Source organism: Carcharodon carcharias, chromosome 6 (genome assembly GCF_017639515.1).
Source record: "Carcharodon carcharias isolate sCarCar2 chromosome 6, sCarCar2.pri, whole genome shotgun sequence".
Taxonomy (NCBI): Eukaryota; Metazoa; Chordata; class Chondrichthyes; order Lamniformes; family Lamnidae; genus Carcharodon; species Carcharodon carcharias.
Genome location: NC_054472.1, coordinates 192,814,678 through 192,832,248, shown reverse-complemented (window position 1 = coordinate 192,832,248; position 17,571 = coordinate 192,814,678). Strand labels below are relative to the sequence as shown.

The 17,571-nt window shown below is 48.0% G+C and overlaps 1 protein-coding gene across 4 annotated transcripts in view; it reads right to left on the bottom strand.

Annotated features, from left to right (window-relative positions):
* atg9b (autophagy related 9B) overlaps positions 1 to 17,571 on the bottom strand; it is a 91,591-nt gene that overhangs the window by 8,459 nt on the left and 65,561 nt on the right. For all 4 annotated transcript variants that reach the window (XM_041189779.1, XM_041189775.1, XM_041189777.1 and 1 more), the window contains exons 10-11: positions 15,452 to 15,697; positions 7,450 to 7,682 (exon numbers count right to left, since the gene is read on the bottom strand). In XM_041189779.1, the coding sequence (XP_041045713.1) occupies positions 7,450 to 7,682; positions 15,452 to 15,697 (479 nt within the window). The remainder of the gene's footprint in view (positions 1 to 7,449; positions 7,683 to 15,451; positions 15,698 to 17,571) is intronic.

The following is a 17,571-nucleotide window of genomic DNA, read 5'->3' as shown; positions in this document are numbered from 1 at the left end:
CTTGTAGGAAAATCTACATCAAGAGTGCAATGGGAATCATTCCAAAAGGAAACAGCAAGAGTGCAGGGCCAACATGTTCCCGGAAAGGTGAAGGATGGGACCAAGTCCAGCGAACCCTGGGTGTCGAGGAATGTACAGATTGGATAAGGAAAACAAGGGGGAGCCTGCGGTAGATATCGAGGGCTCAAAACAGCAGGAGCCCTAGAGAAGTATAGAAAGTGCAGGGACTTAAAAAAATTAGGAGAGCGAGGTGGGGGTGGGGGCATGAAAAAACACCGGCGGGTAAAATAAAGGAAAATCCAGAGGTGTTTTATAGGTACATTAGGGGCAAGAGGATAACTGGGGAAAGAGAAGGGACCAAAGTGGCAATCTGTGTGAGGCACTAGAAGACAAAGGTGAGGTTTCAAATGATTACTTTTCATTTGTGTTCACTATGGAGAAGGACAATGTAGGTATAGAAATCAGGGAGAGGGTCTGTGATATACTTGAACAAATTAGCAAATTAGAGGGGGGAGGTATTAGCAGCTTTAGTCAGCTTAAAAGTAGATAAATCCCGGCGCAGATGAGATGTATCCCAGGCTGCTGTGTGAGGCAAGGGAGGAGATAGCAGGGGCTCTGACACTAATTTTTAAATCCTCTCTGGCCACAGGGGAGGTGCCAGAGGACTGGAGGGCAGCTAATGTGGTACCATTATTCAAGAAGGGAGGCAGGGATAAACCAAGTAATTACACTGGAGAGGGTGCAGAGGAGATTCACCAGGATGTTGCCTGGGCTGGAACGTTTCAGCTATGAAAAAAGATAGATAGGCTGGGGTTGTTTTCCTTAGAGCAGAGAAGGCTGAGGGGGGACCTGATAGAGGTGTACAGAATTATGAGGGGCATAGATAGGAAGAAACTTTTCCCCTTAGTGGAGGGGTCAATAATCAGGGGGCATAGATATAAGGTAAGGGGCAGGAGATTTAGAGGGAATTTGAGGAAAAAACTTTTCACCCAGAGGGTGGTTGGAATCTGGAACTCACTGCCTGAGAGGGTGGTGGAGGCAGGAACCCTCACAATATTAAAAAGTATTTAGATGAGCACTTGAAACGCCATCGCATACAGGGCTACGGGCCAAGTGCCGGTAAATGGGATTAGTGTAGATAGGGACTTGATGACCAGCATGGGCACGATGGGCCGAAGGGCCTCTTTCCATGCTGTAAAACTCTATGACTATCTGCAATTTTCCTGTCCTCTAGCACCAGCCCCATATCTAAGGAACACTGGAAAATTATGGCCTGTGTTGCCACAATTTCCACTCTTGATACCCTGAGCATCCTCGGATGCATCTCATCTGGACCTGGTGACTTATCCTCTTCAAGTACAGCCAGCTCCTCTTTATCAACATTTAGTCCATCCAATGTGTCAACTACCTCCTCTTTCACAATGATTTTGGCAGCATCTTCTCCCTCGGTAAAAATAGATGCAAAGTGCTCATTTTGTATCTCAGCCACGCTCTCTGCCTCCAAGTGTAAATTGTACACCTCAACTGGTTCCTTATCAGCCTGACTCCTCCTTTTACCATCCTTTTACTATTCACATGCCTGTAGAAGATGGTTGGTTTCATTTTACGTTAGCTACCAGTCTCTTTTCATAGTCTCTCTTTACTTCTCTTGTTTCTTTTTTAACTCCCCTCTGAACCTTTTATATTCAGCCTGGTTCTCCATTGTATTATACGCCTGACATCTGTCATATGTTGCCTTTTTCTGCTTCATCTGACTCTCCATCTCTTCCATCATCCAGTCAATTCTGGCTTTGTTTGCCTACCTGTACCTCATCGTGAGAATGTACCTCGACTGTACCCAAACCACCTTCGCTTTAAAGGCATATGAGATGGAGAATGTCAGTATGGTAATAAAAACACAGAGCTCCTCTCTCCACAGATGCTACCAGACCTGCTGAGTTTTTCCAGCACTTTCTACTTTTAATTCAGATTTCCAGCATCCGCAGTGGTTTGCTTTTATTTTAGATTGTAAAGTACAAGGCATCACAACTGTGAGGAGCGGGCTGTATGGATGAAGTGCCTCCTTCTCTGTCCATCATTTCTCAGGTGGTCCTCACTGAGTGTTGAGTAGAATGGAACCCTGGACAGGTGGGAGTCAGTGGTGGGGGAGGCGATGGTGTAGTGGTATTGTCACTGGACTAGTGATCCAGAAAACCAGGGTAATGCTCTGGGACCCGGGTTCGAATCCCAGCACGGCAGATGGTGGAATATGAATTCAATAAAAATCATGGATGACCAAGAAATCATTGTTCATTGTTGTCCTTACCTGGTCTGGCCTACATGTGACTCCAGACCCACAGCAATGTGGTTGACTCTTAAAGGCCCTCTGAAATGGCTGGGCAAGCCACTCAGTTACAACAAAGGACAAAAAAGGAATTAAACCTGAACGGACCACCCGACATCAACCCAGACACCGGAAACGACAACAGCAAACTCAGCCCTGTCGACCCTGCAAACTCCTCCTTACTAACATCTGGGGGCTAGTGCCAAAATTGGGAGAGCTGTCTCTCAGACTAGTCAAGCAACAGCCTGACATAGTCATCCTCACGGAATTAAACCTTACAGATAGTGTCCCAGACACCACCATCACCATCCCTGGGTATGTCCTGTCCCACCGGCAGGACGGACCCAGCAGAGGTGGCAGCACAGTGGGATACAGTTGGGAGGGAGTTGCCACCACATCCACAAACATCCATTCCCTCCACCACCGACACACAGTAGCAGCAGTGTGTGTACCATCTACAAGATGCACAGCAGGAATTCACCAAGGCTCCTTCGACAGTATTATCCAAACCCATGACCACTGCCATGTAGAAGGAGAAGGGCAGCAGATAGATGGGAACACCACCAACACCCTCCAAGTCACTCACCATCCTGACTTGGTTCACTGTCGCTGGGTCAAAATCCCGGAACTCCCTCCCTAACAGCACTGTGGGTGCACCCACACCACATGGACTGCAGCGGTTCAAGAAGGCAGCTCCCCACCACCTTCTCAAGGGCAACTAGGGATGGGCAATAAATGCTGGTCCAGCCAGCAAAGCCCACATCCCATGAGTGAATTTTAAAAATATTCAACCATGGGGTGCATCACAGTTAAGCCTCACATAGACATTCAGTGATCAATACCAAACACCCTGGCTAATTATTTTGTCAAATCCCCTTCATTGAAGCTTATTGCACCACTGAACCCTGTGCTAGCTGAGAATGGTCCAACTCTGCCCAGATTGGGAACGAAACCTGAATTCTCCCAGGCTGTAAGGATCGAAAACACATCAAGCATGTCCTCTCATTTCCTCTTGGGATCTGGGAGACAGTATTTACTGTCCATCACCAGTTGTTTGGAGGAGTTTAGTGTTAATTGTAGATTTAATTGTAGGCAGATGGTGGGCATGAACTGGCGATTCACTTGTGTTCCTAGGTGCAGGTTTGTGCATCTCTGCACCACGTGAAAAGTGAATGCTGATTTAAAAACTAATTGTGGAAAGAAGACTTTGGGTTCTAGGATCACCTTTATCCACAAACTAGCTCTTTGGACAGGAGCTCAGCTGATTGCATATTGCTGGAAGGCAGGGCCAGACATGACTGCTGCTGTCTGGTGCCTGAGGGGAGGGAAGGGAGCGTCTGCCTCCAGAGGGAGACAAGCTGTGCTGTTGACACCACCACCACCTGAGAATGAGAATGAAGGTATCGAACTCGGGGAGAGAGACTGCGAGGTTCTTGAGCAAATTGATATAGGGAGAGACAAGGTATTGGAGGTGTTGAGAAGCTTAAAAGTGGACAAATCTCCAGGTCTGGATGATTTGTGTCCCAGACTGCTGAGGGAGGCAAGGGAGGAGATCACAGGGGCTCTGACCCAAATTTTTAATTCCTCTCTGGCCATGGGGGAGGTGCCAGAGGATTGGAGAACAGCTAATGTGGTTCCGCTATTTAAGAAGGGTTATAGAGATAAGCCAGGGAGCTACAGGCCAGTGAGTCTCACGTCAGTGGTAGGGAAACTATTGGAGAAATTTCTGAAGGAGTGTATCTATCTCCACTTGGAGACGCAAGGTTTGATCAGGGATAGTCAGCATGGCTTTGACAGAGGGAGGTCATGTCTAACAAATTTGATTGAATTTTTTGAGGAGATGACCAGGTGTGTAGATGAGGGTAGTGTAGTTGATGTAGTTTATATGGATTTCAGCAAAGCCTTTGACAAGGTCCCACATGGGAGACTCATAAAGAAGGCAAATGCACATGGGATACAGGGTAATTTGATAAGGTGGATTCAAAACTGGCTTAGTTGTAGGACGCAGAGGGTGATGACAGAAAGATGCTTTATTGACTGGAAGTCAGTGTCCAGTGGCGTACCACAGGGATCTGTGCTGGGTCCCCTATTATTTGTTACTTAATGATTATGTGGGGGGTAGGATTAATAAATTTGCGGATGACACAAAGATTGGCTGGGAAGTTAATGGTGAGGTTGAGTGTATTGGGCTACAGGAAGATATAGACGGGATGGTCAAATGGGCAGGTAAGTGGCAGATGGAATTTAACCCTGAAAAGTGTGAGGTGATACACTTTGGAAGGAGTAATTTGACAAGGAAGTAGTCAATGAACGGCATGACACTAGGAAGTTCTGAGGAACAAAGGGACCTTGGCGTGTGTGTCCATAGATCTCTGAAGGTGGAGGGGAATGTTAGTGGGGTGGTGAAAAAGGCATATGGGACACTTGCCTTTATCAATCGAGGCATAGATTACAAAAGTAGGGAGGTCATGTTGGAGTTGTATGAGGCCACAGCTGGAGTACTGTGTGCAGTTCTGGTCACCACATTATAGGAAGGATGTGATTGCACTGGAGGGGATGCAGAGGAGATTCACCAGGATGTTGCTGGGATGAAACATTTAAGTTATGAAGAGAGGTTGGATAGACTTGGGTTGTTTTCGTTGGAGCAGAGAAGACTGAGGGGCGACCTGATCGAGGTGTACAAGATTATGAAGGGCATGGACAGGGTGGATAGGGAGCAGCTGTTCCCCTTAGTTGAAGAGTCAGTCACAAGGGGGCATAAGTTCAAGGTGAGGGGCAGGAGGTTTAGGGGGGATGTGAGGAAAAACTTTTTTACCCAGAGGGTGGTGACGGTCTGGAATGCGCTGCCTGGGAGGGTGGTGGAGGCGGGTTGCCTCACATCCTTTAAAAAGTACCTGGATGAGCACTTGGCACGTCATAACATTCAAGGCTATGGGCCAAGTGCTGGTAAATGGGATTAGGTAGGTAGGTCAGGTGTTTCTCGTGTCGGTGCAGACTCGATGGGCCGAAGGGCCTCGTCTGCACTGAGAGATTCTGTGATACTGGGATGTGGAGAGCGGAGGAGGAAACAACAATCAGTAGAACTAACACCTGCTCTGGAGGAGGGAGAGAGAGAAAAACAATGAAAAAAACACTTAAATCAAGGGGTTTGTGCTTGGTGCACTACTCTGACTAGGACTGTTGCTGCAGGAAGAGAAAGGAAAGAAGATTGGCTAAAAAATTATATATATGCTGCTGTACAGAAACCCCTCCCACTTTACCCTGCCCAGGACATCTGGAGCTGCTCAGGTGAAGGTTTCATTTATAAGACCCTGGTGGAGGACGGTACCTGGGCTGTTCTGGTTGTCCTAAACGTGACATTTAGTCACCTGATTAGTTGCTGTTGCTATCCTCCCACTGCATGGGAAATGGGAGGCCACTTTCCCATCCTATTTTATAGGGGTGGTTTTTCCTGGGTGCCCATCTGTGCAGCCTGAAGCTGTGATCAAACCTAGCGCTTGGTGTAAGTGTGGCTCGCTAAACCTCAATGACGATTCGATCTTCGTCGGCAGTGGGGTCTGTATGGGGTGAAGAGCTACACCACCCCCCCCACCCACAACATGACAATTGGTCTGCGAGTTAAAGCTACAGCTGAGGCTGTCGGTCCCTCAGCCATTGTTGTCGTTCCAAAATGTATGGGAAGGCAATGCTCTTCCTGCAGGCTGAGTGGGCGATACACGTTCCCCTCGAGAGCGGGGCTCAATGGGCAGGACCTTCTCGCCAGTGGGACCTTGTCAGGGTCTCCTGACTGCATTTTCAAGATGATGGATGGTGTGCGGAGCCCAAGCTGTAAGGGGATGTTCAGGAAAACTGCCCTGGTTGCCAGGCTGCTCAAACCACCCAGTTGATTGAGGCTGGCGCTGCTGCACCTCTCCCCACATCACCATCTTGGCTGGCAATCAGTGTTGACAGCCAACGCCACCATGGCTGCTGGTTGGCTGGAGGCAGTGGGTGGGTGGGGTAGAATCTGCGCAGAAGGAAAGCACAGCAAAAAAACGAAATCTTTGAAACAAGCCCCCCCCCAAGGCTAGATAATGCGAACCAGCCCACGAGCTAAACCCAGGTGTGTGTCCCAGCAGTGCAGCGTGTTGAGACTTCTGGCTCGTGTGTGGGAGCAAGGGAGAGAGGAAGGGTGTGGAGCCAGAGGCCTCATCTGACATGGAGGTCTCCCTCTGCACCCCTTGAAGAGAAAAAGGAGGAGGCGTCACTCTTTGGAAGTGAGTACCTCCACTACTGGGGAATGTCAGCGAGGCCCAATCCTGCCTGGGATAATTCATTTTTAACTCTTTCCCAGGATGTGGGTTTCTGTGGGGGTTGCTGGCTGGACCAGCATTTATTGCCCACCCCTAATTGCCCTTGAGAAGGTGGTGGTGAGCTGTTTTCTTGACCCGCTGCAGTCCAGGTGGTGTAGGTACACCCACAGTGCTGTTAGGAATAGTGTTCCAGGATTTTGACCCAGCGACAGTGAAGGAATGGCGATATATTTCCAAGTCAGGATGGTGAGTGACTTGCAGGGGAACTTCCAGGTGGTGGTGTTGCCATGTGTCTGCTGTTCCTGTCCTTGTAGATGGTAGAGGTCACAGGTTTGGAAGGTGCTGTCGAAGGAGCCTTGGGGAATTCCTGCAGTGCATCTTGTAGATAATACACACTGTGGCCACTGTGTGTCAGTGGGGGAGGGAGTGAATGTTTGTGGATGTGGTGCCAATCAAGCGGGGCTGCTTTGTCCTGGATGGTGTCAAACTTCTTGAGTGTTGTTGGAGCTATACTCATCCAGGCAAGTGGAGAGTATTCCATCACACTCCTGACTTGTGGTGTACTTGCTAAAAACCTCAAACATTTTCCAGAACTGATGCAAGGTCATCATTAACTCTGTTTCTCTCTCCACAGATAGCAGGCCTCCACAAACTATCACAGCTGCTATGAGGATTGAACCTGCGCCAATTCTGTAATTCTGTAGCGCACTCTAGCCAACTAAGCTAACCGGCCTCGTCTACTGCTCGAGTATTTGCAGCATCTTCTGTTTACATCACAGATTTCCCACTTCCACGGGTTTTTATTTTTCATTTATTAGTGCCTCAATTACTTACCTCTCTTCCATGATCGTCCTGTCACTGCGATACAGTGAACTCTCAGCACCATTCTCCATGAGGAGAGTGTGGGATCTGGTCCGAGTGGGATAGTGAGAGGAGGAGAGTGAAGCGAGGACGCTAGCAGCAGCTGAGGCGGTACTGCACGACTGTCCGAAACATCCGTCTCTGCCAGTTAATAGCGAACCGGGGAGTGCTGAGTGTGTGAGCAGACTCATGATGAGATTCTCAGGCTGCAAGGAGGACAAAGCAAACCTGATCAGTGAAATAAGAAACTTACATTTCTATAGCACCATTCACATTCTTGGGAGATTCCAAAACACTTGACAGCAAATTGAAAACATTGTAATCATAAAAAAACTCCTCTTAGCCTTTGCTGTTCCTGTTTGAAGAGCAGTCACTGTTGTTTTTGTAGGTAAACGTGGCAGCTAATTTACGCACAGCAAGATCCCTCAAACAGCAATGAGATGAATGACCAGTTACTTTGTTTTTGCTGCTGGTTGAGGGATAAATATTTGCCAGAACACTGGGAAGAACTCCTCTGCTCTGCACTCCTTCAACATAGTCCTTCCGGAATGGTTAACATACACCCGAAGCTGCAGAGTTCATTTTGTCAGAAAGACACGGCAATAATCATGGGGGATTCTGATCTACATATAGACTGGAAAAATCAAATGGGCAAAGATAGCCTGGATGAGGAGCTCATAGGATGTTTTTGGGTTAGTTTTTTTTTTTAAATTCATTCAGATGATGTGGGCCAGCGTTTGTTGCCCATCCCTAACTGCCCTTGAACTGAGTGGTTTGCTAGGCTATGTCAGAGGGCATTTAAGAGTCAACCACATTTCTGTGGGTCACATGTAGGCCAGACTGTGTAAGGATGGCAGATTTCCTTCCCTCAAGGATATTAGTGAACCAGATCGTTTCATACTCACCATTAACTTGAATGACATGGTGGGATTTGAACCTGTGTCCCCATTACTCGATTACTGGTCCAGTGATCTTACCACTATGCCATTGTATCCCCATACAATACCAGGTCTAGTATAGCCTGCTCTCTGGTTGGCTCCAGAATGTGTTGCTCTGGAACCAATCAGAGAGCAGGCTATACTAGACCTGGTACTGTGGAACAAGATAGGGTTAACTAATGACCTGATAGTGAAGGCACCCCTAGATAGCAGTGATCATAATATAATTGAACTTTACATTCAGTTGGAAGGAGAGAAGAGTGGGTTTATGACTAGTATTTTAAACTTATATAAGGGCAATTAAGTGGGCATGAAAGTCGAGCTAAAGTGAACTGGCAAATTAGGTTAAGGGATTGATCAATAGAGATGCAATGGCAAACATTTAAGTAGATATTTGAGAATATACAGAATACATACATCTCAACAAGAAAGAAAAATTCCAAGGGGAGGGCTCATCATCTGTGGTTAACCAAAAAAGTTAAAGATAGATCAAATTAAATGAAAAAACATATAATTGCGCAAAGATGGGTGGGCAGTTCAGAAGATTGGACAAAATATAAAAACGCAAAGAATAACTAAAAGATTAATAAGGAGGGAAAAATTAGAGGACAAGAGAAAGCTAATTTGAAATATAGACAGATAGTAAGAGTTTCTATAGATATTTAAAAAGAAGAGTTAACAAAGTGAGCACTGGTCCTATAGAAGGTGAGTCTGGGGAATTAATAATGGAAAATAAGGAGATGGCAGATGAATTGAACAGCTATTTTGCATTGGTCTTCACTACAGAGGGTACAAGTGAATGCCTTTAAATCCCAGAAATAGCTGTAAATCAGGAAATGGAAGGGAGGGAGGAACTCAAGAAAATTACAATCATCCGGGGAGTGGTACTGAGCTAATTGTTTGAGTTGTGGGCTGCAATTCCCTGGGTTCTGATGGATTTCATCGTAAGATTTTGAGAGAAGTGGCGAGTGAGATAGTTGATGCATTTGTTTTAATTTTCCAAAATTCCTTAGATTTAGGGAAGGTTCCATTAGATTTGAAAATAGCTAATGTAACTTCTTTATTCAAAAAGGGAGGGAGACAGAAAGCAGGAAACTATAGGCCAGTTTACTTAACATCAAGGGAAAAGGGAAAACATTAGAAGCTGTTATTAAAGACATCATAGCAGGGCACCTAGATAAACTCAAGGTAATCAGGCAGAGTCAACAGGGTTTTGTGAAAGGGAAATCATGCTTTACCAATTTATTGGAGTTCTTTGAAGAAGTAACATGTGCTGTGGATAAAGGGGAACCAGTGGATGTACTGTACTTAGATTTCCAGAAGGTATTTGATAAGGTGCCACATCAAAGGTTATTGTGGAAAATAAAAGCTCATGGTGTGAGGGGTAACATACTGACATGGATAGAAGATTGGTTGGCTAACAGGAAACAGAATGTAGACTCATTTTCTGGTTGGCAGGATGTAATGAGTGGTTTGCCACAGGGATCAGTGCTGGGGCCTCAACTTTTTACAATTTACATAAATGACTTGCATGAAGGGACCGAAGGAATGGTTGCTAAATTTGCTGATGACACAAAGATAGGTAGGAAAGTAAAATGTGAAGAGGACATAGGGAGGTTACAAAGGGATATAGATCGGCTAAGTGAGTGGGCAAAGATCTGGCAGATGGAGTATAATGTGGGAAAATGTGAAATTGTCCATTTTGGCAGGAAGAATAAAAAAGCAGTGTATTATCTAAAGGGTGAGAGATTCCTGGGCTCTGAGGTGCAGAGGGATCTATGTGTCTGAGTGCAAAAGGTTAGTGTGCAGGTACAGCAAGTTATTAGAAAAGCTAATAGAATGTTATCATTTATCGTGAGGGGAACTGAATACAAAAGTAAGTAAGCTTCAGTTAAAGAGCGCACTGATGAGACCACATCTGGAGAACTGTGTACAGTACTGGTCGCCTTATTTGAGGAAGGATGTTAGTGCATTGGAAGCAGTTCAGAGAAGGTTTATTAGGCTAATACCTGGAATCGGCAGATTGTCTTATGACGAAAGGTTGGACAAGCTCGGCTTGTACCCACTGGTGTTTAGAAGAATAAAAGACGACTTGAATGAAACATAAGATCCTGAGGGGTCTTGACAGGGTGGATGTAGAGAGGATGTTCCCTCGTGTGGGAGAATCTAGAACTAGGGATCACCGTTTAAAAATAAGAGGTTGCTCATTTATGACACAGATGAGGAGAAACTTTTTCTCAGTGGGCCATGAATCTTTGGAACTCTCTTCCTCAAAAGGTGGAAGCAGAGTCTTTAAATATTTTTAAGGCAGAGCTAGATAGATTCTTGATTAACAAGGGGGTGATAGGTTATCAGGGGTAGATGGGAATGTGGAATTGAGGTCACAATCAGATCTTATCGAATGGTGGAGCAGGCTCGAGGGGCTGAGTGGCCTACTCCGGCTCCTAATTCGGATGCTCGTTTGTCTGAAAGACAGTCCCCCTCTGAGAGTGCAACGCTCCAACAGGACTGCCCCTCAGCACTCTTCCTCTCTGCCTCAGCACTGCCCCTCTGGGGGTGGGGTGCTCCCTCAGCACTGCCCCTCTAGGGGTGGGGTGCTACCTCAGCACTGCCCCTCTAGGGGTGGGGTGCTACCTCAGCACTGCCCCTCTGGGGGTGGGGTGCTACCTCAGCACTGCCCCTCTGGGGGTGGGGTACTCCCTCAGCACTGCCCCTCTGGGGGTGGGGTGCTACCTCAGCACTGCCCCTCTGGGGGTGGGGTGCTCCCTCAGCACTGCCCCTCTGACAGTGCAGTGCTCCCGACACTGGTGTTTCTTGACGATCAGTGCCAGGACTACAATTTTTTTGATATGTGCACACAAAAGATATTGCAAACAAGAGTTAAATTTCAAAATTTGCCAATGATACCGAACCAGTGGCTGAGAGTGAGGATGACACCAATTAGCTGCAACATGACATGGATTAGCGAGCAGAATGGGCAGACAAATAGCCAGTGGAATTTAAGAACGGTAGCAAGAGCTAAGTTCAAGGCACTATGGATGGCTCAGCTGCACAGGAGGGGAGGAGGAAGAGTGGAAGTGCTATAGTGGTCAGGAATTCCATAGTTAGAGGAGCAGACAGGCGTTTTTGTGGTTGCAGACGTGACTCCAAGATGGTATGTTGCCTCCCCGCTGCCAGGGTTAAGGATGTCACAGAGCGGCTATAGGATATTCTTTTGGGGGATGGCCAGCAGCCAGAGGTCGTGGTCCACATTGGGCTGAAAAAGGGATGAGGTCCTGAAAGCAGGTTTTAGGGAGTTAGGAAGGAGATTGAAAAGCAGGGCTTCAAGAGCAGTAATCTCAGGAATACTCCCAGTGCCATGTGCTAGTGAGCATAATACATGACTGGAGAAATGGAGTAAGAGGGAGGGCTTTAGGTTTCTGAGGCATTGGGACCAGTTCTGGGGCAGGTCCCTGTACACGGAGGACAGGTTACACCTTAACAGGACTGGGACTAACATCCTCATGGGGAGGTTTGCTAGTGCTGTTGTGGAGGGTTTAAACTAAATTGCCAGGGAGATGGAAACCTGAGGGGAAATTCAGAGTGGAGAGGAGAGGAACTGGCAATGAGAAGTAGAGAAGTATTAAATGATGAGTAGTATCAAGGTTAATAGAATACTTGGAGAGTTTGGTAGAGCTAGATGGGGTCATAGTAAGGGTGAAAGTTAAAAACCCTAAATCAGGATTAATGTGCATGTATGTGAATGCATGGTGTGGTTAATAAGACTGGTGGACTACAGGCACAGGTTGACAAATGGAATTATGATATTATTGATATAACAGAGACTTGGCTCAAAGAAGGGCAGGACAGGGTGTTAAATATTCCAGGGTACAAGGTACTTAGGAGAGACAGGAAAGGAAGAAAGTGTTGGAGGGAGTGACAGTGTTGATTAAAGATGGTATTACAGTACTGGAGAGAGAGGATGTTCCAGATGGGTCAAGGGCAGAATCTCTCTGGCTAGAGGTAAGGAATGAAAAAGATGCAATAACATTGATCACTGTAGTATATAGACCACCAACTAGTGGAAGGGATGTAGTGAAACAAATTTGCAAAGAAGTTACAGAGAGGTGCAAGAATTATACAGCAATCATAACGGGGGACTTCAATTATCCAAACAGGATAGACTGGGATAGGAATGGTGCAAAGCGACAAGAGGGGCGAGAGTTCCTGGAGTGTGTTCAAGATAATTTTCTGCAGGAGTATGTTTCCGGTCCAACGAGTGGGCAGGCATTGTTGGAGCTGGTTCTGGGGAATGAGTTGGTCCACGTGGATTAAATATCAGTGGGAGAGCCTCTAGGGGACAGTGACCATTGTATTATAAAGTTTAGGTTGGCCATGGAAAAGGACAAGGAACAATCCAGAGCAGGGATAATTCATCAGGGGAACGACAACTTTGATGAGATGAGAATGAGAATGAGTCAAGTGAGTTGGAATCAAATGTTGGCAGAAAAGACAGTGGCTGAACAAAGGGCTACCTTCAAAGTGATAATATTACAGGCAATGTCAAAGTATATTCCCTTGGTGTCATCCTCACTGTCCTTTGGTGGGACAAATAAATCCAGAGCACCCTGGACGACGGGAGAGATAGAGGTGAAGATGAAAAGGAAGAAGTGCGTGTATGACAAGTGTCAGGTAGAAAATACAATGGGGAATCAGGCTAAATATCGAACGACCAGGGGGGAAGTGAAGAAACTAATGAGAAAAGCAAGGAGAGAGCATGAAAAGAGACTGTGAACATGAGGGAATTCCAAGGTCTTCTATAAGCATATAAATGATAAAAGGGTGGTATAAGAAAGATTAGAATCACAGAGCAGAAGAGGCCCTTCAGCCCATCGAGTCTGCACCAACATGTAAGAAACACCTGACCTACCTACTTAACCCCATTTACCAGCACTTGGCCCATAGCCTTGAATGTTATGATGTGCCAAGTGCTCATCCAGGTACTTTTTAAAGGATGTGAGGCAACCCGTCTCCACCACCCTCCCAGGCAGCGCATTCCAGACCGTCACCACCCTCTGGGTAAAAAGGTTTTTCCTCACATCCCCCTAAACCTCCTGCCCCTCACCTTGAACTTATGTCCCCTTGTGACTGACCGTTCAACTAAGGGGAACAGCTGCTCCCTATCCACCCTGTCCATGCCCCTCATAATCTTGTACACCTCGATCAGGTCACCCCTCAGTCTTCTCTGCTCCAACAAAAACAACCCAAGTCTATCCAACCTCTCTTCATAACTTAAATGTTTCATCCCAGGCAACATCCTGGTGAATCTCCTCTGCACCCCCTCCAGTGCAATCACATCCTTCCTATAATGTGGCGACCAGAACTGTACACAGTACTCCAGCTGTGGTCTCACCAAGGTTCTATACAACTCCAACATGACCTCCCTACTTTTGTAATCTATGCCTCGATTGATAAAGGCAAGTGTATCACCTCACACTTTTCAGGGTTAAATTCCATCTGCCACTTATCTGCCCATTTGACCATCCCGTCTATAACTTTCTGTAGCCCAAGACACTCAACCTCATTGTTAACCACCCGGCCAATCTTCATGTCATCCGCAAACTTACTAATCCTACCCCCCACATAGTCATCTATGTCATTTATATAAATGACAATTAATAGGGGATCGAACACAGATCCCTGTGGTACACCACTGGACACTGGCTTCCAGTCACTAAAGCATCCTTCTGTCATCACCCTCTGTCTCCTACAACTAAGCCAATTTTGAATCCACCTTATCAAATTACCCTGTATCCCATGTGCATTTGCCTTCTTTATAAGTCTCCCATGTGGGACCTTGTCAAAGGCTTTGCTGAAATCCATATAAACTACATCAACTGCGCTACCCTCATCTACACACCTGGTCATCTCCTCAAAAAATTCAATCAAATTTGTTAGGCATGACCTCCCTCTGACAAAGCCATGCTGACTATCCCTGATCAAACCTTGCCTCTCCAAGTGGAGATAGATTCTCTCCTTCAGAACTTTCTCCAATAGTTTCCCTACCACCAGGCCCGATTAGGGATAAAAAGGGAAACTTGCACATGGAGGCAGGAGTAATAACAGAGGTATTAAATGAGTACTTTGCATCTGTCTTTACAAAGGAAGAGGATGCTACCCAGGCCGAGGTGAGAGAGGAGGTAACTGGTATACACAAGGAATTTACAATTGAGGAGGAGGAGGTATTAGAAAGGCTATCTTTACTTAAAATTGATAAGGTACCGGGACCGAATGAAATGCATCCAAGGGGACTGAGGGAGGTACATTTGCAATTCTCCAGTCTTCCTTAGACACAGGGGTGGTGCCAGAGGACTAGAGAATTGTAAATGTTACACCCTTGTTCAAAAACGGGTTCAAGGATAATGCCAGCAGCTACAGACCAGTCAGTTTAGGCCCCAACTAGAGGATTGTGTCCTGTTCTGGTCACCACACTTTAGGGAGGGCGTGACAGTCCTTGAGAGGGTGCAGAGGAGATTTACCAGAATGGTTCCAGGGATGGGTGGTTTTAGCTACAAGGTTAGGTTGGAGAAGTAGGGGTTGTTCTCCTTATAGCAAAGGAGATTGAGGGGAGATCTGACAGAGGTGTACAAGATTATGACAGGTTTAGATAAGGTACACAATGAAAGTCTGTTCCCACTGGCTGATGGTACAAGAGCTGTGGGGGCATACAGATTTAAGGTTTTGAGTAAGGAGGCGAGCGGTGATGACCTGGAACTCACTACCAAGGATGGTGGTGAAAGCGGAAATGATCAATGATTTCAGATGGAATTTGGATGGGCACTTGAGGGAAATAAACTTGCAGAGCTATGGGGATAGAGCAGGGAAATGGTGACTGGATTGCTCTATGGAAAGCTGGCATAGACTCAATGGGCTGAATGTCCTCCTTCTGCCATGATAATGACTCTGTGCAGGTTTACCAGGGTCAAGTTCCTTTCCATAGACTTTTCATCTAACCCGAATGATGTTTTTATAATCCGAGGGTATGCCAAGACACTTACAATATTGGTCGACTCGTTGGAGAGCAGTGAGTTGCAGAGTGGTGTGTCGGACAGGAGGTGCTGGGCCGATGGTCCAGTGGCTGCATCATGTTGCACCTTTTCCTTCAGGTGGCTGATGAAGACTGAGCTGTCCTGGGGTGGGTGCCAGTGTGGATTGGTGATGGTGAAGTGCATGAGGGAGAGTTCAGTCTTCCCATTCTCTGCCTGTTGGTACACTGAGGCTTCCGTCTGGCCTTCTGACAGCCACTGCCAAGGAAATAAAACCATCATCACAACTGTGTACGCTCAGCCCAAAGACCGACATTCAAACCACCATTCAAACTGTGTACACTCAGCCCAAAGACCGACATTCAAACCACCATTCAAACTGTGTACACTCAGCCCAAAGACCGACATTCAAACCACCATTCAAACTGTGTACACTCAGCCCAAAGACCGACATTCAAACCACCATTCAAACTGTGTACACTCAGCCCAAAGACCGACATTCAAACCACCATTCAAACTGTGTACACTCAGCCCAAAGACCGACATTCAAACCACTCCAGCCCAAGGATCCAAAATTTCCAATGGATTCGAGAGAGGCAGTAAACTCTTACCAGCAAAACCCATGAACGAATAAACAGAAAAGTTCAAGCCTTTCGAATAAAAGGACCCAACATTCGAACCATTCCTACTAGATGATGGGAGGGGAACCACCCCTGTGGCTCTGTCTTCAAGAAGCAGTGAATATGGGTATGTTGGAGTCTGGAGCTAAAGCAACTATCAATCAATTTAAATGGAGGATTGGCAGGAGCTTCCTCAATATATATGTATTGTGACGGACTGACTTTCTGATGACCGTCCCCAAGGTCCAGACCCAGGAAACGTCCTGGATTAGTGCTAAAACCCAACAGCCTCTGATCCACCCAAACAACCATAACAACCAAACCAAGAAGATATTATAGAAGGAGAGGGAGAGGCATGTTTCTATAACTCAGTATAAGGCAATCGTACTGCTAAGAGGAGGAAGGAGAGGAGGCGGGGCGGAGAGAGGAGGCGGGGCGGAGAGAGGAGGCGGGGCCGGGAGAGAGGAGGCGGGGCCGGGAGAGAGGAGGCGGGGCCGGGAGAGAGGAGGCGGGGCCGGGAGAGAGGAGGCGGGGCCGGGAGAGAGGAGGCGGGGCCGGGAGAGAGGAGGCGGGGCCGGGAGAGAGGAGGCGGGGCGGGGGGAGAGGAGGCGGGGCGGGGGGAGAGGAGGCGGGGCGGGGGGAGAGGAGGCGGGACGGAGAGGAGGCGGGGCGGGGGGAGAGGAGGCGGGGCGGGGGGAGAGGAGGCGGGGCGGGGGGGGAGAGGAGGCGGGGTGGAGAGAGGAGGCGGGGCGGAGAGAGGAGGCGGGGCAGAGAGAGGAGGCGGGGCGGGGCAGAGAGAGGAGGCAGGGTGGGGGAGAGGAGGCAGGGTGGGGGAGAGGAGGCGGGGGGGGAGGGGGCGGGGAGAGGAGGCGGGGCGGGGGGAGAGGAGGCGGGACGGAGAGGAGGCGGGGCGGGGGGAGAGGAGGCGGGGCGGGGGGAGAGGAGGCGGGGCGGGGGGGGAGAGGAGGCGGGGTGGAGAGAGGAGGCGGGGCGGAGAGAGGAGGCGGGGGGAGGAGGCGGGGCGGGGGGAGAGGAGGCGGGGAGAGGAGGCGGGGCCAGGAGAGGAGGCGGGGCCAGGAGAGGAGGCGGGGCCAGGAGAGGAGGCGGGTCCTGGTTCCCAAGCTGAGGAAATTTGGCAGATAAAAGAGAAGGTTGAATTCCAGAAGAGGCTGTTGCCTTTTAAAGCACAGCTTGTGGGTCAGGAGGGGCTGGAGTGTTGCCCCCAGGTCCTGGAAGCTGCTGGGTAATCCCTGTCCCACAGTCCAGCTGCTCAATCCTGCTCCCAACCCCACCCTCGCCTCTTTACACACCCTCAATACACCCACCTCCTCTGCGGCCTTGTGAGGCAGGCTTTACGCCCAAGAGGCCTCTAGCCTTCCAATCAGGCAGTCTGTGGGTGGGAGTCCAACTGAAAAAACATTCAAGGGACCCTGCAGAACAATCCGGAAACCAGTTTTTCTGAGTTAACTGACCTCGCAACAGCCCCTTGGCACAGGGTCCACCACCAGGTTA